A 21996-nucleotide genomic window follows, 5' to 3' on the forward strand; every position below is an offset into this window, starting at 1 on the left:
GTGACTCATGTATAGAAATGGCAACCCCTTTGCACAGTTCTCCATTTCGTGGTGTTTCCTCCTGGACACAAATCATGCAGCCGTTTGTGACTATTGCAGAGCTCTGCAAAATTGTTGAAGCGCATAGCAACGCTCTCTAACCACGTGATGAGAAAGAAGAGGTGACTACTGTAAGGATGTAGTGAGAAGGAACGCGCGGCTGTTTTGATGCTGTGTAGATTTGTAGGCTGGTAAGGTGTTAGCAGTATGAGAATTACCCAGTTTTAGCATAGGATCGCAACTACACTATGTCGTGTATTCATTCTCTTTGAGGCTGTTGTATAAATAGTGCTGGAACTAAAGAGTGAGTGCTGGGGATGCAAGCTCTGGGTGAGTGCTGGAATACTAGGGGAGAGGAGAGCTCTGTTGCTGTGAGGAACGTGGCATGCAAGTTTTGCAGCTGCAGGGATAGTTGTTAACTTTCTGTTTCTGTATTCCCTTTCAGCCGTGTTATCCTGCCTGTGTCTGTGGAGGAGGTAAGTCTTTTCCTTGTTGTTTCCTTTCTTTGGGACTGTAAATAAAGTGATACTCAAAGCAGTTTGTATGAACAAAAAACTGGAAAATACAAGAAAAGGATATAGCTATCTTCAGGATCCCTGTGTGCTGCTACTCATTTACCATCATTTTGACCAAATAATAGAATTTCTTGAAGCCCAAGGGTACTGATACTTTCACTATACAGTAGTTTCAGATGTCTTGATTACAAGTCTTGACTTGTTACTGTTCTGAAACACAATTTCCTTTTGATTCATTCTGTTTTTTCTTCTTTTTTTTTTTTTTTGACATGAAGCGGAAGCTTTACTATAAACTTAAATTACTGTTCAAGCTGTGTTTTACTGGAACTCTTTTGTTTTGAACTCTTAGACGAAGACCAACAATTTCTTCTGACTTGTGAGGCTGGTATGGCAAAAGAAGGATTGTGTGTATCTTTCCTAGGACTCTTTAAGAACTGTCTTCTCTAACTCTCATAGAAAGAAAACTTTCTTTTTCTTCAGCTAAAGCTCTGATTGAGAGAAGAAATGCAGTTTATAATGGAGACAGTGATTTTGATCCCCAAGCAGGCCACAGAATAGCTGTGCAGAGAATGTGGCTTATTCCCTGTTGTTTTCTCTTTCCTCCTTCCCTTCTGCACAGCATCCTTGCAGAGAATCTGGCCATAAAGGTTTTCTTTTTTCCATCTGCATCCTGGCAAGGTTAGATGAGAAACTGCAATGACTCAGTCACTGAGATTACAGCACTTCTGTAGTAGACTCCTTCTTCGGGATGTATTTTTCTCCTTGTGATCCTCGGCTGTAAGCTTTCAGTTTGTGAGCTCTGATCAAGGACTTGTTTTAACTCTTACGGAGTGCTGCGATGACAGCACTCTTGTTCATTTTCCTTTCCCCTGAATACAGCAGCTACTGTGGCGCAGACAGTGGTGAGCTGGATTATGATAGTTTTAAGCTTATCCCTTTTATAACTCTACTGTTATGACACAACACAGTTTAGAACTTGCTGTAGTATATTCCTGTGGCCATGAGGTTGGCTAGTCAAAGAAAATCAATGTCTGAGCAGAATTCCTTGTTCCTGTGGATCAGTCTGCTGTGACAGGCTTTACATACTGGTGGACAGCCTAGCCCTCTCATCAAAGAGAGGTTTTGGTACAACTAAAGTATCAGAGCAGGTATGTTTGAGAAGCCAGAATGCTTCTTGCGTGGGGAAGTCCTTGACAGATGAATGACCAACATGACAAGCTTTAGCATGTAGGCAAACTCGCTAGTCAAGAGAAAGCTGTGGGTAAATGGTAAGGTACTCCAGAGCTCAATGAACAAAGGACCTTAGTCTGACTAGCTCCTAGTGCTAGTCCCGGGTATCAAGCCTTGTAAAGAGAAAGCATCAGTATACAGGTTGTTTCTTTGAGGGGGTTAGACTGGATGGAGCCCAGCACAGGGTTTCTCTGAGTTCTCTGATACTAGGATTAACCTTCATCCAGTTAAAGCGAGTCCCTCGCTGTGCTCTTTCCCTCCCTGGCTGGCTGTTCAGTGCCAGGAGTGAATGAGCCTTGTGTGTAGGCTGCCTGTGTGAAAAATGGAGGGTTTGGCCAATATGAAAATCTGTTGGTCTCTAGGAACCCCCTTCTCTGAGTATGTCCTGGGGTCAGTTGTTCCAGAAGGTCTGCTCCTCTCCTTTGGATCAGAAGTTCCAGAGAGTTGCACATACCGAAAACTCTATAAATTGAGGAGTGTAAAATACTGGAGAGAACACTGTGATGTACATGGATTGTGGATAGATCACCAGCTTGGCCATTTCTCCCCAAACTTGCATACTGTTACCACACCCCCTGAACCATGCCCCTTATCAAGGGCTGGTGTCCTCATGTGACAGGCCAGATCTCAAGGAAGTGTTCCCTGAGAACTCCTAAGTTCACTCAGCTTTGTGCGTGTCCTTATGTGACATGGCAGTTTTAAAGGTACACCTGAAAAGAGAGGTTATTTCCAGTGTTGACTCAAAGGATGACTGCTGCTTTGTGTATTGCTTCATCCTCCTTCTCGTGTGGAAAGATGCTGACACATCTGTGCATCACTTGGTCACTGCACTGCTGCATGTACGACAAAACAGCTGTTAAAACAGCATTGCTTTCAAGTATTTCATTGCGCACAAAACTCTAAATAGGACTCTGGAGGCTTGTGGTGGCTCTTGACCATGTAGCTGCTCGTTAAACCTCTCGGGCTAACAGGAGAACTTGTGATTCCACTTCTGTATGAGCAATATTTGCTTGGAAGACTTAAGAGTTCATTCCTTCTGTGTGCAAATCGTTGCTTAAAGTTTGATGCCAGTGCGTAAGATAGGGAATGAAATTAGTTATGGCTTTGAGGCATCGTAATAGGGCTGAGGAAGTGTTTTGAGTCATTCTGTGACGTGCCAGGGATTCTGTGTGGAGCGTCCTCGCCCCTAGCAAATGGAGCTTAACCAATAATGAGGAATTCAAGAGAAAACTGGTGATCAGGAGGACACTGGGAGGATGTGACATAATAAAGAGATCAACGCTGAATAGTTAGCCAAGTAACTGCTAAGATAGGAACAAAACGGTGGAGGAGAAGCCCTGGTGATGACTAAAACTTGAAGGCTGGGACGTGGGAGTTAGTCTGTGACAGACTGTCTCTTGCTAGGAGACTCGGCCAAAACATGGTCCTGCTTCAGTGCTGGCTGCAGGCTGTGCTCCTGCGTTGTTTCAGGCATTGTCACACTGCAGGGAGCAAAAAGTTAAAAAGCCCTTGTTGTATGTGAGGTGCTAACCTTTCCTCATGTAGTCCAACCAACATCGCATTGCGCAGTGCCAGCTTGGAGAGCGTGGACTTGAGCGGCTATGTGGGTGTTTTGCCAGCTGCTACTTTGCAACGCTGCTATGGATTAGAGCTGTGTGTACACATTCTGTGCTGCCTCTTTGTTCCTCTCACATGGGAAGGAGCTTGCCAAACGCAAAGTCTTATTTATTAGTTGTGTTCAAAGCTGCTTTCAGGAGAATAACTGTTCTTGAAGATGCCCGCAATGACATCAGGCCTTCTGAAAGAAATTTGATGTAATGAAGGTGTGCTGTCAGCTGTCTAAGAGCTGATGTGACGCAGATCAAGAGAGATAGCTTCCTACAGAAGAGAAGAAGGTGTTCAGGAGCTCTCAGGTCTGTAAGGATGGGTCTGCCCGACACTTTGGGCTTCACGGGGATGGAATCTGTTTTTCTGTTAACCATTGGAGGCAGATGTAGGGATTTTTTCATTGGGACAGTTTGATTTGGGCCTTTTCCTCTTCTGTCAATGTGATTAAAGGATCAGAAATAACAGGGAAGATTAAACGGTGAAGATGCCAAACCAAAGGGTTTATCCTCTTACTGTCTGAACTTTGGCCCACTTGTTTAAAAGGGACAATGAATGAATGAGAAACTGTTACTAAGAGGCATTAGTTTGTGCTCCTAGAGAACTGTCCCCAGACTTGCTGCAAAGCAAAGCCATTCAGTCCTCCCTTCTGATGCTGTAGTTGCCAATCTCATAAGTTTGCTTCTTTGTAATGGTACATGTGGCTCTTACTCTGCTAAATCAACTTTCCCCTAAGATTTTGCAACTCATTTTTTATTCTTCTGGAGGGAGGTGAGTTTTCTGGTTTGTATGGGTCATCTGTTAGGGAGTCCTGAGGAACATAATGTCACGTATGAAATGTCAGAGGGCAGAGAGTTATGTTGCAGCCCAAAATCCAGACAGAAACCCAATCTGCAGGTGACAGGGCAAGAACTTGCCAGCCAAGCAAGGAGTCCTTGCGTAGCCTGGGCTGGTACCTCCTGGCGAGAGCCAGCAGAGCTGTTGTGCTCAGCTCGAAACTGGTCTGTACGTTGCTCTTGTAGGTTACTCTTACTGAATGGCTGTTCACTTTGTTTTCTTTTCAGGGATGGTCTAAGACAAGTCAGGCTCACTAAATGTGTCTGTGTGTTGAACTGAAGACTGTACAGAGCACTTGTTTAAATCCCTCTGGTGTGCTTTTTGCCCTGACCCAGATTAACCGAGGGCAGGACATCCAACCTTATTTGGCTTAACATCTGCTACTCTTCCAATAGAGATAAATGTTTTCGTAGTCTTGGTTAGGTAGTACAAAACACCATGCAGGTTTGGTACTGTTTTTATTTTGGATGCTCTGACAGCTAAATGTAACCAGTGTAGAAATCTTCATTGCTGAAGACGTACAAGCCCAGTGTTTCTGGGTTGTCAGCTCTGAGCAGTATTCCACTTTACCAGCCTGGATTTCAGTGTTGGGAGTGGTGAGTGTTGTTCCTGGTTCTGATGTACAGCGCTATGCATGGGAAAAAGATGGCCTAAAGTGTCCCATTGCCTTGTAGTTATGTTTTGGAGTTTTTGTTGGATTTTTTTTAATCATTGCACTTCTGGTGCCTAACATTTTGTGGATAACTCTTGCAGACTGCCTCTCTGGGCTGTCTCTGGCAACAGTTGCTGTTTTGCTACTTTCAGTTCTGAAGACTTTATTAAGTTTGAACACTTCCTTTTGACTTGGTGCTTTAGCTTCTTTGTCCTCAAACCTTGTCTGCTCATCTAACTTTGCTTCAAAGAGGCCTGTGTGAATTTTCTTCATTTGATCATGTTTCTTTTGAGCTCTACATCCCCTTTTTTTTAGCTACCAGAGGCAAGAGTGTATTAGTCTTTACATCTTCTGCAGAGAAAAATATTCTCTTTTGCTCATATTCATGGTTTTCCTCTGCTCTCCCCTGTGAAACATCCGGGTGTGCTTTGTAATGAAAGAGGTTGTATACTATCAATTTCTTTGAGTGACTCCTGGTAAATAATGCTGCCAAGTGTGTCTGTAAGAGACTGAATAATGATCTTAAGGTAAGAACTTTACTGTATGTTGAAATTCTGTGTTCTCCCTGTTAGTGCTTTACTGCTCATGACTAAGAGCAAGTATGACACAGGGGAAAACCCAAACCAAAACCAAGAAGTAAACAAGCTAGTAGGAAAAATAATATGGGAGGCAGTGACAGCACCTAACATTCCTTCAGCTGTTCTATTTTCTCCCAGACTTGTGTTGGTTTGGAGCTTGAGATTTCAAGGTAGAAGGAACCTATCCTATTGGCAGTGCTTTCTTCTTAGCTACCCCCCAAGATTTCTGATTTGAAATGAAATGAGCTGCTTATCTGGACACACAAGTCGATGTCCTTCTCTCTGCCTTCTCCCCTGATAATAAATTTATTCGTCTGCTTCTGGTGAAGTTATTATAACTTCTGCTAGGTTACAGCTATCACAATAATGTGTCTTTAATTTCTTTAGTATCAAGTGGGACAACTGTACTCTGTGGCAGAAGCCAGTAAAAATGAAACTGGTGGAGGTGAAGGAGTGGAGGTGCTGGTGAATGAACCCTATGAAAGAGATGGAGAGCGTGGGCAGTACACACACAAAATCTACCACTTACAGAGGTATGTGAAACATTTCATTCTCAGAATCAGGCAAGGTTCCGTGAGCAAAAGAAACATAGGGAAGATGTGATAGGGTCACAGCGGCTGTGGAAATCACAGATTATGTAAAGGCTGAAAGACATGGAGGTAAGAGAGGAGTGTAACAGTAGTTGGGACATAGTGCAGCTGGAAGTGAGCATCACTGGGGTACCTGTCTGCCCCTGTGAGTGTGGCTGTTGTCCCAAGAAAATCTGGCTGTGAGCTTTTCAAACGAAATATGATCCTGGTACTTGGATACTTGAATTTGGCTAAAGAGCGAAATACCTCCTGGATTTCAATCTGTTTTCAGCCTCCTTCCCTCCCTTCCCCTTCTTTTTCTTTCCTTTCATTACGTGAAGGAGGTTTAGATTCACGTGTCCAATTCAGCGGACTCTGGAAATCATTGTACTGGGAGAGGGGAGAACTCCACCAGGTCCACCAGTGTGCACGTGCACAAGTCTCTAGTGTCTGCATTTAAGGAAATGTTCTGCATGTCTCAGAGTGTCTGGGCCGTAGCTCTCGTTACGTGTGGCTCTTACCAATGCCTTCCTTCCTATTTCCAACTTCTGCAGCAAAGTGCCAACATTTGTGAGAATGCTGGCCCCCGAAGGAGCTCTGAATATCCATGAAAAGGCATGGAATGCCTATCCCTACTGCAGAACTGGTGAGTGCGTGGGGAAGGACTCCGAATTGCTGGCTTTTGGGTTTCTTGGGGGCAGGGGTGAGGGTAGGAGGGGATAAGGAAGGAGACAACCAGTGGGGAAGCTGTTTCAGCTCATAGATTTCTGTTCTCTAAGCCTTTTCTGTGGTCAGGGAAAGCAAAGTGCGGTGCTGTGGAGTTGACAGAAATGCCCTTGTCTGATGCGCTGCAAATGAATGGCAGTGGAAGGGAGCAGACCAAGAAAGGGACACCATTCCTTCTAAAGGAACAGATTCACAACACTAGTGAAATGAATGGGTGAGGGATAACTTAAAGTACTCAAGCGCAGCATAGCCTGGTAGGAAGGAAAGAAAGGAAGGTGCAATAGGGGAACAGGGAAGATCTTGATTTTCTCTTGCATTGTGCGGTTTGGTGGGAGTAACGGTGTTGGTTGACTGATGTTTGCTCAGCTGCAGGATCCAAGGGTAGTGGAGTTTGAACAGGTAATGCTGCAGTTGCTCCTGGGTTGAGGCTTGACAGAGGGATCCAGCTCTCATCCAACAAGTGTAGAGTGAATCCATCTGTAAACTGGGGTGAGCGTTTGGAAGCTGGGCAAAAGGGTTGAAACAATATCAGCCTTCTTTCCTGCAGGAGTGTTTGGTGTCTTATTTACCCACTGAAGTTGTCAGCCACGCTGTTTCACCACTACTGCTTTTCTGGCTTTTGTTGCTGTAGGAATTGCAAATTTGACTTTGCCTCCAAACTTACATAGTATTTTTGGCTGATTTGATGCTGTTTGTATCTTTGTGGGATACATTTTCTGTTGTTTGGTAGTGGCACGGTTGCTATGGGAACTGTAAACTTAAAAACTCCAACTGTCCCCAAAACTCGACATGGAACAATTTATTTTTCGACAGTTTACTTAAGAGAATTTTAAATGAAGTGCTTTAGAAGGAGGAAAATGCTTTGCAGCAGGGAAGGATAATGTTACTTCAGTACCTGAAATTACATGTAGTGTTCTGCAAATGGATTTTTTAAATACAGAATTCAGATACTGTCATTATCAACTGCAGAATAAGTTTTAGTGTGTCACATAATTCAAGATGCTGAAACAAGGTTATTTGCAACCTGTCTTTCTCAATTTTAGGCAGTTTTAGTTAAGTTAGCTAGTAAATGTCTCCTTTGTTTCCATGGCAAGTACACTGAACTGGCTTTAAATGGAAATAGTTCCTTCATTAGCTCTTTCAATTGTGGAAACAGATCTAGGTTGATTCCAGTAGGTTTTGCCAGACATAATTCCTAGCTGTATCCTCCTCCTTGTTTTATTCTCCACCGATTTCTGAAATAAAGATATGGAGTTTGCTTGTTTTGCCACTCTTAGCTGCTTATCCTGCAGTTACACACTGCTGACGTTCTATTTAAGTGGAAAAAACGTGATACTGACATCAAGTACAAACCTTTCCAACACTGGGGAAGGAATTTCAAGTTTTAGTATGGTAGAAATTATAACATAACAAAACCAATATCCTCAACTGTAATAAACACCAATATAACATGAGATAGAAACTGCTTTGTTGTGGGGGTTGGAGCAGAAGGCAGGTTTTATGCGGAGGCTGACAAATCTGTTTAGAGAATCTGCCAGCCTGACGTGAATCAAGAAAAGCTCAGAGAAATTGCTGAAACCAGTGTCTTGCTGGTACTGGGCAGGAGGGAGGAACCCATGGATGTGGTGTAGGCTGCCGCGCGCATTCTCATTTTACTCTGGGACATGCTCAGATATTTGTTGTACATGAGAAGGCTTGGATGGCCTCATGTGGATCTTTGTGCAATATAAAATGCCATGTTGGCTTGCAGACCTCTCACTGGAGTCTGAAACTTGAGAGCCAGGGACACCGTAGGAGCTAAACCCAGTTTGACAGCATGGTGGTGGTACTTCTGCCTGTGCCCTCCTGCTCCAAGGTGATATTAGCCTGCTGCTCTCTGGAGCACCGCTTACTTGCGTTATCAGCTATCGCATAGAGCCTTTTAAGTTTGAATATAGCACTATTTTCAGTCAATTGTGCATCATGGTATTTTTTTAATTATATGAGATTATCCTTCTTATACATTCCTGTATCTCCTGAAAAGCTCAATTATTACTTTAATATGCATATTATACACCATTATCAAAGAAGTATTGAAGGTTTAGGGAATTTAAATGCCTGGCTTATAACTTCCTGCAATTCTGCACACTTGTTTGTGCTGTAATATGTTGGTTTTATGTATTTTGAGTGGAAGCTTTGCTTTGCCCCTTCGAGAGTACAAACTGTAAATGAGATTGTCGTTGTATGGATTTACAACTTGTGCAGTAAAAATGAAGTGAGGATTGCCTGATAGCTATAACCGTGGGCTGGTGCCAAGGAGAACAGTGCTCTTGGTTCTCTTCTGCAGACTGACTTAAATATTAATGTTGCTTAAATGTTTTTGGAAAAGCAGTTTGTGTATTCCACTCTTCTGGGTGTCAGCATGAGATGCCTGTGGCCAAATGTCAAGAAATTGAGAAGTTAAAACTGCAGCTGAGGTGTAGGAGTTGCTGCTGTAACGCCTTGAGTGGAGGACATAGTTTGTTGCAAGCTGAGCAGCTAAGTTTTAATGGGCATTTCTAAAGAGATTAATTTGTTTGTTTAATAATGTTTTACGAATGAGGAGTCTTCCCCACAGAGAAGAAATTAGGAAGGTGAAGGAACCTGTTCTAAGGCAGCTGCATAGTCACGGTGCATAGTCATGGAAAAGCAGTTTGTCCTGGGAAGGCTCTGGTTTATAATTACCACTCGTTTATTCAGTATTTTGTACGGCCTAGCAGGAAAAAACTCCTTCTTGCAGAAATAATGAAATGTTCCTTGAGATGATATTCAGCCTTTTAAAAATCAGCCTCAGCTCTGCTTGCTTGTTCTCTCCCTCCACCCCAACACGTCAGTCTAAATAATTAGCCTTCTGTACATCCCTTTTCTGTACATTGAAAAGCAATTTTCAAATCGTCAGGGGTTTAGGGCAGTCCAAGGCCCAGCAGCGGGCAATTAAGGTGGCTGGATGTGTGTGGTAGGTGATAAGGGATGGTGCTGTCTACAGGGAGTCGGAGTGGAAACTCACAGATTGTAATTCACCTCTAAACCAAAATTGCTTCTTAGTAAAGCCTTCTCCAGAACAAACCTGGAGAGTTCAACTCTAGCTTCAGACATCCTTGTTCTTAGAGCAGAATTGCTAACGGGCTCTGATGGCTCAGGTGGAACAGACGCTGGCTGTTACAGGATCTTTAATTGCTTTTCTGTGTTGAATAATTGAGCCTTACTATCCAGGGAGTTCGGTTACCGTGAGCAGTAGAGATGCTGAGGGTCTGGTTACTGCATGCAGGAGCACCGAGGTCTGCGCTGGCCTGAAATCCAGCGTGTGTTTGCTTCAGAGCTGTGGAGAGGTTTCTTATCTGCAAGTTGAGAAAGGATTGGTAAAATGCCGTCAGCTGAACATACTTATTCCATCTTCTCATCCAGCTGGCTGGAGTCCAGGAGGCAGAAGTGGCAGTACATAATTAATTGCTGCTCCTCTGGGTTTCTCCAAGTCTGAGGATTTCCAGAGGAGAAGGGGTGTAGTTAGCTGGTTTTTATCAACCGCTAGGGTTTTTTCCTCAGTAGTATCGGCAGTCCCCTGGGAAGGTGAACTTATCCTTGTTCTGCTGACGGGGAGGAGGGTGATGGCTGCTGTACGTTCTTTTTTCACTAAAGTACTGTATCTCTTTCTTTCCATGTGTTGATTTCTTGGACCAGTTATTACAGTAAGTATTGTTTTTACTGATGATCTATGGAAGCATGTGTAATGTCTGAAATGAAGTGTTCTAGGTATAAAAAGCTCTTTAGCCTAAGCTAAAGGCACTTTAGCTTTTGTCACTGCAACATCATGTAGGTTAAACCCCCTTAGCAGCTGTGGCCCAGCCACCAATGCTTTCTAACCAGGCACAGAGATCTTTCTTCACTGCAGCAACGCTCAGCATTACGCATGGGATGTACCATTGCCTCAATAAACTGATTAAAAAAAAGTTAGCTCATGCCTTTGAGTGATCTGTCTTCTGAATTTGATATTTCCCTTTTACACGCTGAGTGTTTTGCTGGCTTGCTCTTTTGTTTCTGTTCCCTTGACGGAGGATAGCGTTACCTTTGGAAGTCCTTTTCTACTGACAGTAATAATGAGCAATGGAAAGGGTTTTGCTTACTTGGCAGAACTGGGCTTCTTGTCCCTTCCCTTTCCAGTGTCAAAAGCTCTCAACACATCAGTTTAATATTGTTGTTCATTGAAGAGTTGCGTCGAAATATGTACTCAGCGCTAGATCAATAATTGCTTTGAAAAGACAATTTCTGCCTAGTCAACTTATGTTTACCCCCTCTAAACTTTATTTAGAGTGGCAGATACCATCCTTAAAAGAAAAAGCTATTTATAAACTCCAAATGTTTCACTGAACCAATGGAACGTATGTTTTTTTCAGTGAACAGCTTGTGGATTATTCCATCGTACGTATTTAGTGATCAAAAAAAAACCATTGTTTTTTCTCAAAGCAGTGATGTATTTTCAGGTAATTCTGAAGTTCCCTAAGTCAGACCCCAATCAAGTTATAATTCTTTGAGCTGACTTTCCTGCTGCTTATCTAGCTAATAAGAAGACAAGTTATATATCCAAAGAATAACAAGAAGCTTTATTTTGGTGACAGAATGAGTATATGAAGGATGACTTCCTGATCAAAATTGAAACCTGGCATAAATCAGATCTTGGAACGCAAGAGAATGTAAGTACTTGTGTCGTGTATTTTATTCATCTCTTTAATTTCACTATGCTGCTTTCCATGCCAGATTAGAGAATTGCTGTGTGGAACTGTTTATTCACTGTGTCCCCAGCTTTGAAATGCTTATCGCTCTAGATAGGCTGAGACTCCTTCCCATTGGTTTCTCATATACACTGAACAAAATCACCCCGAACACTTGTTCTGTGTGAGCACCTTTGCTCCTTTAGCAGATCTCGTGTTTTTTTACCATGGTGTGTCCTTTCTGTGGGTGGGGAATAGTGGGTGTCTGCATCTCCATCTGGGCTTTTACTTCTTAGAATGGGAGTGTTCTGGGGTTCAATCGGTTACGTTAGTCTGGTGCTCTCACTGCAGGTTCATAAACTGGAGCCAGATGTATGGAAGAATGTAGAAGCTATTTATATAGACATTGCTGATCGGAGTCAAGTGCTTCCCAAGGTACGGTAGGTGGGTAAGAGCTGTCTGGCGTGAGAGGCCTTGTGCTGAGAGAGGGAGAATGTGCAAACTGTGTGCCTGGCTAACAGGACAAATGAGAGGATGGAAAGAGGAGGAGAGGCTTCCCTTACAAGTGTTTAAGCAAGCTAGAGGAGGAGCTCTTCAAAAAGCTGTGTTGAGACTGACTGTAAAATGTTTTGCTTAGCCTTACAGTGCACATAACTGGGTATTCGTGTAGTTCTGCAGCGCTGCAGCTGATGATAATGCTTGAATAACAAGAAATGGCCCTGCCCTTTCCATGCAGGGTTGTTTTGAAACTGTCTCCTTTTTAAAGTGACCCATAGCTTCACAAGTGTATCTTGAAATCACATAGTTAATGGTTTGTTCTAAGAATCACTACAGTTACTGTAAGAAACTAAAGGCTGTTTCTGTACTGGGAAAAAACTCAACTATATAAAAATGGAATTTTGTTTCAGTTTCTCCACTTAGTATTTCTGATGCCCAGAATTTGCTCAACTTTTCCTAATGGTTTTGTCTTCAGTGTTTATTCTTTTTTATATAATGCTGTCCAATTAAAGATGGGAAAAAAAGCAAATTTGAGCAATGTTGTTGTATGAGTTCAAAAGGGGATATAAAGTAGTGGGAACTGCTGCAGTGACAACCAAGCGTTTTCAAGCATCTCTATAACTTCCTGCAAGAGAAGGAAGAACCAAATAGCAGCTCAGAACACCTTCAAATAATTCATCAATTCCAGGACTCCAGAATTCCGTGATACCGAAATAAATAGACTTGTCTCTTGTTGGCAAAAATGCATAGAGTCTAATGGTTCTTATTATAAATTTCAATCTAAGCTGAGATTTATAGCTTTAAAGATAATGGGTGAAAAGGGCAATTATTTTTGCCCCAACCTAATAGTACTTATTTTAGCATTTCTTTCCAGTAAAGATGAATTGGTAGAACATGAGTAGCGTTAGATTCCATAGGTCAGATATTAAACTGTATCTGCAAATACAAACTACTTTGAATTAAATGCTGTCAGAGAGCAAGGAGAATTCGCCTGAGCAGAAGTCTCTGGAAGAAGATGCTACCAATTGATCACCTCTGGCACTAAACTGGTGATGATTTGAATGTTTTCATTTTAATTGAACTGAGGGCAGGAGTAGAGTACACACCCTGGTCTTCATCCAAGATGCAGGAAGAGAATGTTGCAAATTATTTGCTTAACTGATGCCTCTTTGCCGGTGCTGTCAGTTCGACTGTCCCTGTCTCCTAGGGTGCAATATGTGAGCATTGTACTGATACAGTGCTGTGAAAAATACTGAGTAGCACAGCTCCAGAGAGCAGAGCTGTTTTCTGCAGCGGCATTCGGCTCCCAAAGAACAAGTCATTATAGGAAACCTGTCCTGAGGGTTTACAGATCTTCTGGTAGTCTTACCCCAAAGAAGTCCTTACAAAGGTCATATCAGCTTGTTACCACTTCTTCACATAGGTCTAGGACACAGCACAGGGGGCAGAAATATGTTTCCTTGAAGAGTGCATAACCTAATATTGAAGTCTGAAAACAGTAGCTCTTGAGAAGGCAGTTAAGAGGTTAGTCCTTGCCCACCAGAAAAATAAATCCTTTGTGACAGTGAGCAGCTGGGTAGCAGTAGGATAATTTACGTTTAATCTTGTGTGTCTGTCCAATAGGATTACAAAGCAGAGGAAGATCCAGCAAAATTCAAATCTGTCAAGACTGGACGTGGGCCTCTAGGTCCCAACTGGAAGGTGTGTATTGCCCAAGTTCAGGAACTGTATCATCTTGCTTGACTGAAGTGTACGGTGTGGAGCTTGGAGCCACAGATATGGATAAAACATCGGATTCGCTTCTGTAGAAGGAAATGCAGAACTTGGCCAGTCTATCGGGAAGTTAAAGGAAATGGGAAAGTTTGGTACAAACAGAATGAGTTCTATGAAATCGTCAGAGCTGGCTGGTGTAAAGTCCAAAGGCTCACCCAAGAGAATTCAAAGACGAAATAGCTGAGTTGTTAGCAGCAGTGTTTAACCTTTCACTTAAATCCTTGGAATCTGAAGACTCTAGAATTGCAAATACGATAGCAATCTTTAAAAGGGACCCTGAATGAGATCTGGGGAGCTACAGGTGTGCAAGTCTGATTTCTAGCAGTCAGACTTAGAATGTGGGGCTGATATGATCCACTTGGGAAGAGTGGGTATGGCTCCTGCTAAAGGAAGTAGGGATGTCACTTTACAGACCTTGTGGAGTTTTCCTTAAGGCTTGATAATTATGTGGATGGCTCAGATGATTATTTCCAAAATGTTTTAGATAGCAACTATCTAAACTATTTAGATAGTCAAAAGGCTTTTAAGGAAACCAAGTAGGCATGACACGACAGTGAAGATACTGAAAGACATAAATTTAATGGAAGAAAAAATGGAGATCAGAGGAGAGGAAGGAATAGTCCATTCTCAAAATGCAGGGAAGCCCACCCGGGGAGGAAACTAAGGTTCTGTTTTCATCATGGTCGTAAATACCCTGGTAAAGGAGTGAGTAGAAGTGTGACAGAACTTGTCAATAGAGGGTAGGCAAGGTGTAAGGATGCCAGATGATTGTGAGGAATTGTGGAAAGACTTCATAATTATGACTGAAGGAGCTGCTTTTCTGGAGACATTTGACCTGAGTCCTGATGTGAATATTTTTGTGTCTTTGCAGAAGGACCTGGGGAAACAGACAGATTGTCCATACATGTGTGCTTACAAACTGGTAACGGTCAAGTTCAAGTGGTGGGGTCTGCAAAATAAAGTTGAGAACTTTATACAGAAGGTAAGTGAGCTCTTTGATGGGGAGAGATGTGGAAATGAGATGTATTTCATCTCTCATCTGCCTTAGCTGCTTCTAGTAGTGTGTCCTGTCTAGAGATATTAACTTGAAACCTGGTCCTGTCACCTCAAGCAATACAGTCAAGGCCTCTACCTGATGTACTGCAATCTGGATTCGATTTGCTGCTAATCCAAGGGCGGAGCTGGCTGATAGTTCTGTGAATTGGCTCTTGGAACTGTTTTCCCTCTAATGTATGAAGGCAAACAGCCTGTTTTGCTTTGTTATAATAGATCAGCCTGAGAACTGCAGTCATTCTGTAGTTGATTTGAGAGTAATGAGATGACGCAGGTATACTAGGGTTATTCTGGTCAGGGGCAAGACGTTTTTATGGGGAGATAGTTACAGTTATCTGATCCTAATCAGCTGAGGGTCTTTTTGCCAAGTCCTAGAGCTCTAGTCATGGTTTATTCTCCTTAAAAACCTGTGTTGAAAAAATAAGCAGGTGCTGGGAAACTTAATGAACTTAAACCATGAGTAATTGGTACCCTGAGAAAAGCTTTTTACAGAGTACATAACCCATGAATTGCAGCAAGATGCTAGACCTTGGAATCAGTACTTGCAACTTTTCAGGTAATGCCATGTTCATAAAATGCCTATAACTTCAGGTCATGGAGACTTCTCAGTGGTTAATATCGATAAACTGCAGCACTGCCTCTGCAAAAGGAATTCTTTAAGGGGGAAAGGCTGTGCTGCTGCAGGATTTCAAGTACCTGCACCAAAAGCGCCAAGCAAAACAGTCTCGAATCCCCTTCTCTTTATGAGAGTCTCTTCAGCTACACATTTGTGTCAAAGTAGCTGCTTTTGATGGGAGCGAGTTATCAGATCTGAAACCATAATTGGTAAATCTGAAATTTCCTTCCTAAATGAGAACTTTCTAAGAGGCATTGTGTACCTCTGTCTAATGTAATGGTTTTGTCTCGCTTATCTCCTGTAAGATGGAAATAAATTGCTCCTGACTTGAAGTAGCTTGTGCACCTCAGTTACCTCCGTTGAAAGGTTTTTCAGCTGTGGGAAACAAACTTGGGCTTTTTTTTTTTAGGTCACTGCAAAATTAAAAAGCAAGATAGGTGCACGCCAACCCTTTACACTCACTAACTTCATACTTTTATTCTGTTTCTCCTTTTTTCTGCACCTTCAGGCCAGCTGTCATGTTCTTGGTAAACCCAACCTGGAGCACTTTATTCAGTCAGAACAATGCTGTCAAATCAAAGGAAATTACTAAAGCATTCGCTAATTCTTTCAATACACTGTGCGGGCTGCTGTCTAGGCTTGTCAAAAATGCATTTCTCTGGGGACTCACGGCTCTAGATATTCAGTTAAAAGAATACAAATTATCTGGCTCCAGTTTCCAATTGTGGCAGCTACATAGAAAGGTGGGCGAGGGAGCTGGTTCCTCAGTGTACACGCCTCTGAAAATGGTGTGATCTGGTTAGATCCCTGTTAATTGCCTGATGAGTAAGCTTGCTTGTGTGTTTTATTCCTCCTCCTCTTGCAGCAAGAAAAGCGTCTCTTCACAAACTTCCATCGGCAGCTCTTTTGCTGGCTTGATAAGTGGGTTGATCTGACCATGGAGGACATTCGTCGGATGGAGGAGGAGACCAAGAGGCAGCTGGATGAGGTCAGTGGAAAAGCAGGGCAGGTGTGGGTTGTGTGAGAAACTGTTTCCAGGCAGTACAGCAGAGACAGGACAGACTGCTGCCTTGTCATAGCAGAGTGCGTGTTGTCCTCCTGCTATTTAGGTCATGCTGCCTGTGGTTTGCTTGATTGGCTATGACTCCATTGTGCTGGCATCTCCTTCTAATCATTATGGACTGAGCCAATAAATGTATTGAACCACAGGTAATGAGGGTATGAGTGCAGTGATTCATTTACTGCTGGAATATCTTCTATTAGCCTTTACACAAAGTTGAATGGTCTTTTTTTTGTCCTTGTCACTTTCCGAAAAACCAGTTCAGTAAAAGGATTTTTAGCTCTAAGTATTATAAGCAGGCAGTGAGTGTACGTAACAGAGTAAGAAACATGAGTTTGGTAATAAAGAGCATGTTGTCCCATGAGCTGAGTCCTGCATTACACCCTTCTCTTCCTTCACGCCTGAGAATATTTCATTTTAGTTTCATGTATGCTCTGCTCTTTGGATAAAGGTTCCAGCTCCCTAGGAGGCCTGCAGCTTAACCGAAAAAGGTGCCTGCGTATGCCTATCCACAAACACTGGTTTGGGATGCTCAGATATAACCAGTGTCTTTCATAAAGGAGGTAGCTTAAGGTGTTCCATACTGATAAACTTTGAGGTTACATCTTATGACAATCAGTACTTCAATCATGTTTCCTCTTTCAGATGAGAGAAAAAGATCCAGTGAAAGGAATGACGGCTGCAGATGACTAATATGACTTCTTCCTCATGCACTGTAGGTATCGAGAGAGTTTGACAAAACTCTGTGTTGCTCTATCTAGCATAAAAAATACATTTGTGTGGAGATGATCCTGCTCATAGCTTCTGGCAGGCAAATCTATGGTGTTCATTGCTTTTGTAGCAAACCTGTTTCACTGACAGGTTGATGAGTGAGTTTGTTGTCTTGTTTCAGGGCTATTCTAAAGAAATGTCTGAGTGAAAAGTGTAAGAGAAATGTGTTAGAACATATTGTGGACTTTACTGCTATTCTTGTTCCTGTAATGCGTGTGGTACTCCATGGCTTGCAGAGAAACTTCTGTCAGTCTGAAAGAATAAGTTGGACCTGCAAACACTTGGAATACATTCAGAAATTGAAAAATCCTTGCGAATATGCCTGGAATGTATTTCTCGCACTGTTTGTTAGCAGTACTTACCAGCGGGCCAAGGCCTCGAGCAACACTTGTGCAGCGTGGGAGAAGCAGCAATGACAATTTTAAAGTTTTTGAACTGGAGCACCTCTGCTGTGAGCACAGGCTGAGAGTTGGGGTTGTTCAGCCTGGAGAAGAGAAGGCTCCGGGAGACCTTAGGCAGCTTCCAGTACTGAAAGGGAGTCCAGGAAGGCTGGGAGGGGACTCTTTACAAGGGCATGGAATGATAGGATGAGGAAGAATGGCTTTAAATTGGAAGAGGGAAGATTTAGATTAGACGTAAGGAAGAAATTCTTCATGATGAGGGTGGGGAGGCCCTGGCCCAGGCTGCCCCATCCCAGGAGGTGTTGAAGGCCGGGTTGGATGGGGCTTGGAGCAACTAGATCCAGTGGAAAGTGTCCCTGCCCATGGCATGAAGTGGAACTGGATGGGCTTTGAGGTCCTTTCCAAACCCAAACCACTCTTATGATTTCGTACATGGGAAGAACAGGGTGGGGCAGAACCACAGCCTTACCGAGGGCTGACTGTTCACCTCTGCTGGTGAGCGGAGAAGGTGAGGGAATGTCTGAAGAGGAGTTTTCTGATAAGATACATTTTAATCTTCTATTGCAACTTAAACTTTTATAGTTTCCTTTTCATTCGGGTTTACTCTAGTTCATAGAGAAATGAGTTGGTGATCTTCTCAATTGTATTGTAGCCTCTTGACTTGTTGGATTGTTTAAATTGCGATTTCTGTCATTTTTAGACTGTGTTGGCAATTCTGCTCTGGGTTAGTGCTGACATAGAATGATGTGGTGGTGCATTGCCATTGTCTGCACTGGGACAGCCTGTCTCGCGTTTGCTTTCTGAAGCCTCAGTCTGACACTTCTTCTGGCACGCTGCTGTTGCAAAGTGAATCTAAAATGTTCTGTTGTCTCTATTTTAGTTTGCAAGACAGTCAACGGGAAGGCCTGGGGAATCCACACTCTTGACTGACGGACCATCTCCGGATCAAGCCTTTCTATATCCAATCGGCAGGCGATTTTAAACCTCCCATAGCTAATTCTAGATGCCCCTTAATATTGTGAGCAAATAGACCGTCTGGTACTAAGCACTCCAACGTTAGCACGTACGAGAAGGAGGTAGCTCCTCGGAGACGTGTGACTTAGAGATTGCTGTACTTACCACTCCTCCCTCCATTTTTTTCATTGTGTTCAGACCAATTTCCATGTGGCCCTGTTTGATTTCCAAGTGACATTTTTAGCTCAAATAGTCTGGTGATGTGGTGACTTAGATTTTTTTTTGTTGTTTCTTTATTTTTTTTTTCAAAATGGGATAAACTGCCACCTTTGTTCCTGCCCAGCCCTTCACCATGCTTTCTATGTCTGTTTGGAGAGGGAAACTGTCAGTATTTTAGAGTGCAAAACTATTCCACAAAATGCTATGCTCTGACCCTTGCTGCCAGGGTATGAAATTTAATGGCATGTAATCTGAATACGTAATCAGGAGTAGCCAGATATAGTTCTTAGTCTGCGAAGAATCGTGATATGTGGCTTCTGCACGGCATTACTTTGTTCTGTCTTAGCCCCCAGGAATTAAAGACTACACAGAAGCTGCATTCAGCGTCCCTACGCTGGGCCTTCAGCACATAACTGTTGAGTTTCAGTTCAGCGGTACATGGTCCCGCTGGTGCCGGTGGCTATGCTGTCCCTCAGCTCAGTGTGTCGGTCTACAAAACCATTATGAAAAGCTGCTTGACACATGTCGCAACTTCCTGGATCTTTATGTGCTAAGGCTTCCCGTCACTCACAAAACTAAACATTATCTTGATTAATAATAACGGGATTCTCCCTGGACCAATCGGGATGTAGCAAAAGCTGGTGTACAAGCGAAGTCTTGGCATCTGGTTACCTCCAGGTGCCTGGGTTGGCGGTTCTGCTGAGCAATAATATCCTTCCCATTGCAAGACTGACTAAAATATCTCCTTTTGTGCTATAAAAAAAGCAACTTATAAAGATGCACAGTCATTTTCTAGGCTATCTGTCAATTATTATAAATTACAAAGGATGCTGTAAAGAACTCTGGTTATTTAACGAACTCAAATACTTACTGTAACTATCCATATGTTGATATCAGCTTTAGACAATCAAATAAGCAGAATAGAATCAAAGAAATGCTGCTTTATTAAATACATATGAGAAAAAAACAATTCCTTTGCTTATGCCTAAGGCCCAACGTTTGATTTTTCTCTTTTTTTCCCTGGTAGTAATCCATTTCTTTTCCACCACTGTATTTGCCGGCACTAACACGGAGTACTGAATGCCAAACACAGTCGTGGGGGTATCGCCACTTCAAGGAGTCTTTGGCATTCCATAATACATCCGACTCCTCCAGCCCCTCGCATACCTGCGAGCAGGAGATCCTGAAGCAATCCCATGCCATGCTGAACAAGCGTGCGCTGGGATCCCAACTGTGTTCAGGGCGAGGGAAGATGGTGCATGCTCTGGAGGGAGAGGATGGCGTTTGGTTTCTGGGGAGGGGGCAGTTTATCCCTTTATTTTTAGTTTGTTATTTTGCCTTACTCATGTCGAAGTGCAATAAGCTCTGAATTGTACCAGTAACTCTGGCAGGCTCTTCTCAGTGACCTCAGACGGTTTGGTGGGGTGGGGTTTGAGGGATTTTTAGCAATCTCACCAGGCAGAAGTGAAACAAATTTATTGTAAAATAGGCAAAGAAACTGAATTTTAATCTGCGAGGCTATTTGGGACCAGGATGTTTTGTGGCATCTTCTATAGCTGTTCAAGAAGTATTCTAGGAGCGTAGGCCCCACTTAGAGTCCTTTCAGTTTAAAGTATTTTTAACCGAGAATTGATGCACTGACTTCCGTTCCTGTTTGTTGGTTACGTCCTGAGGGATTCTTACACTTGAGGACAACCTGAGAACACACATAGCACACTTGTTCCTTCGGTTTGTGTTACCCAAGAGGCTTTCTATCCGATGACACTAATCGCTATGGAAGCAGATTGTAACATTCCACCATGCAATCCTTTTTTGATCCTCTGATTTCAGAGTAAGAGCTTTTACACAAAGCTTTCCTGATTAGTGGAAAAACTGGGGAGGGAGGGAGGAATGCAGGAACTCCAACCTGAATCCTCCCCCCACAGCTCCTTGCTTTCTTTCCTTCAGATGTAATCCAGAGTGAAAGCATCCCTCAGCTTTGGGATAGACAAATCCTGTAACACCCTTCCAGTCGCGATGCTTGGTTCCCGCTAGCAAGCGTAGCAAAGAGCGCGCGGATTACCCTGCTGTATCTCATCAGCTTTGGCGAGACCCCCGACCCTGCCGGCTGCAGAGGGGTCACCGCTGGCTCTTGGTCCACGGTTGGGCCGTGACACCCTCCCTGCTCCGCACTGGGTGGGTTTCAGAGGTCCGGCGGCAGGTATCCCCCGCAGCGCGGGCCAGGCGGGGTGCTGGCCCCCCCACTCCTGCACCCCTCCGGGTTCGTCCCCGCTGGGCACCCCGACTCCTCCTGATGGGTTCATCGTGCTCCCCCCTTCGGCGACACACACTTTGTAGAATGGGTTAGATTATCTTGTTGTTTCTTTAAATGTGAGTTTGTGCCTTTTTTTGTCTCCTAAAATCTTCCAATACAGGCATATTGGAAATGGAATCTAATAAAATCCTAGACAGAGCCTGATGCCTCTGCCTTCTCCTTTAGGGGGGTGCTGGTGGGAAGGGATGGGGGGGTATGGGAAGGGTGTCCATCTGTCTGTCTGTGTGTCTGTCTGTGTCTCTTTCTCTGCGTATTTCTTGTCTATTTGTCTGTGTGTCTTTCTGTCTGTGTGTCTCAGTCTCTCTGTGGGTCTGTGTTTGTGGGTGTCTGTTTCTTCTGTCTGTCGGTCTCTGTCTGTCTGTCCTCTCTGTGTGCCTTTGTCTGTCTGTCTCTTTCTCTATCTGTCTCTTTGTCTCTCTCTCTTTCTATTTATCTCTCTGTTTCTCTCTCTGTGTTTCTCTGTCTCTGTGTCTCTGTTTCTCTTTCTCTCTCTGTCTCTCTGTTTCTCTGTCTCTCTCTCTCTGTTTCTCTCTCTGTCTCTGTCTTTTTATCTCTTTCTCTCTCTGTCTCTCTGTTTCTCTCTCTCTGTTTCTCTGTCTCTTTGTCTCTCTCTGTCTCTCTGTCTCTCTCTGTCTGTTTCTCCGTCTCTCTCTCTGTTTCTCTGTTTCTGTCTTTCTGTCTCTCTCTGTCTTTCTGTCTCTGTCTGTCTGTCTCTCTCTGTTTCTGTCTCTCTGTTTCTGTTTCTCTCTGTGTCTCTTTCTCTCTTTCTCTGTCTTTCTCTGTCTCTCTCTGTTTCTCTCTGTTTCTCTGTCTCTTTGTCTCTCTCTGTTTCTCTGTCTCTTTGTCTCTCTCTGTCTCTCTC

At 43.3% G+C, this 21996-nt stretch overlaps 1 protein-coding gene across 1 annotated transcript; it reads left to right on the forward strand.

Annotated features, from left to right (window-relative positions):
• Positions 1-192: 192 nt before the first annotated feature.
• On the forward strand, positions 193-21268 carry PITPNA (phosphatidylinositol transfer protein alpha). The gene is made up of 12 exons (XM_054084925.1): positions 193-230; positions 485-515; positions 5844-5989; positions 6580-6671; positions 10448-10455; positions 11383-11457; positions 11827-11910; positions 13597-13674; positions 14618-14728; positions 16281-16403; positions 17121-17190; positions 18528-21268. Exons 1-11 carry the CDS (start codon positions 208-210, stop codon positions 17166-17168), a joined length of 819 nt encoding a protein of 272 aa, XP_053940900.1. The 5' UTR covers positions 193-207; the 3' UTR covers positions 17169-17190; positions 18528-21268.
• Positions 21269-21996: the final 728 nt, after the last annotated feature.

The sequence above is a fragment of the Cuculus canorus genome, chromosome 20 (assembly GCF_017976375.1).
Source record: "Cuculus canorus isolate bCucCan1 chromosome 20, bCucCan1.pri, whole genome shotgun sequence".
Classification (NCBI taxonomy): domain Eukaryota; kingdom Metazoa; phylum Chordata; class Aves; order Cuculiformes; family Cuculidae; genus Cuculus; species Cuculus canorus.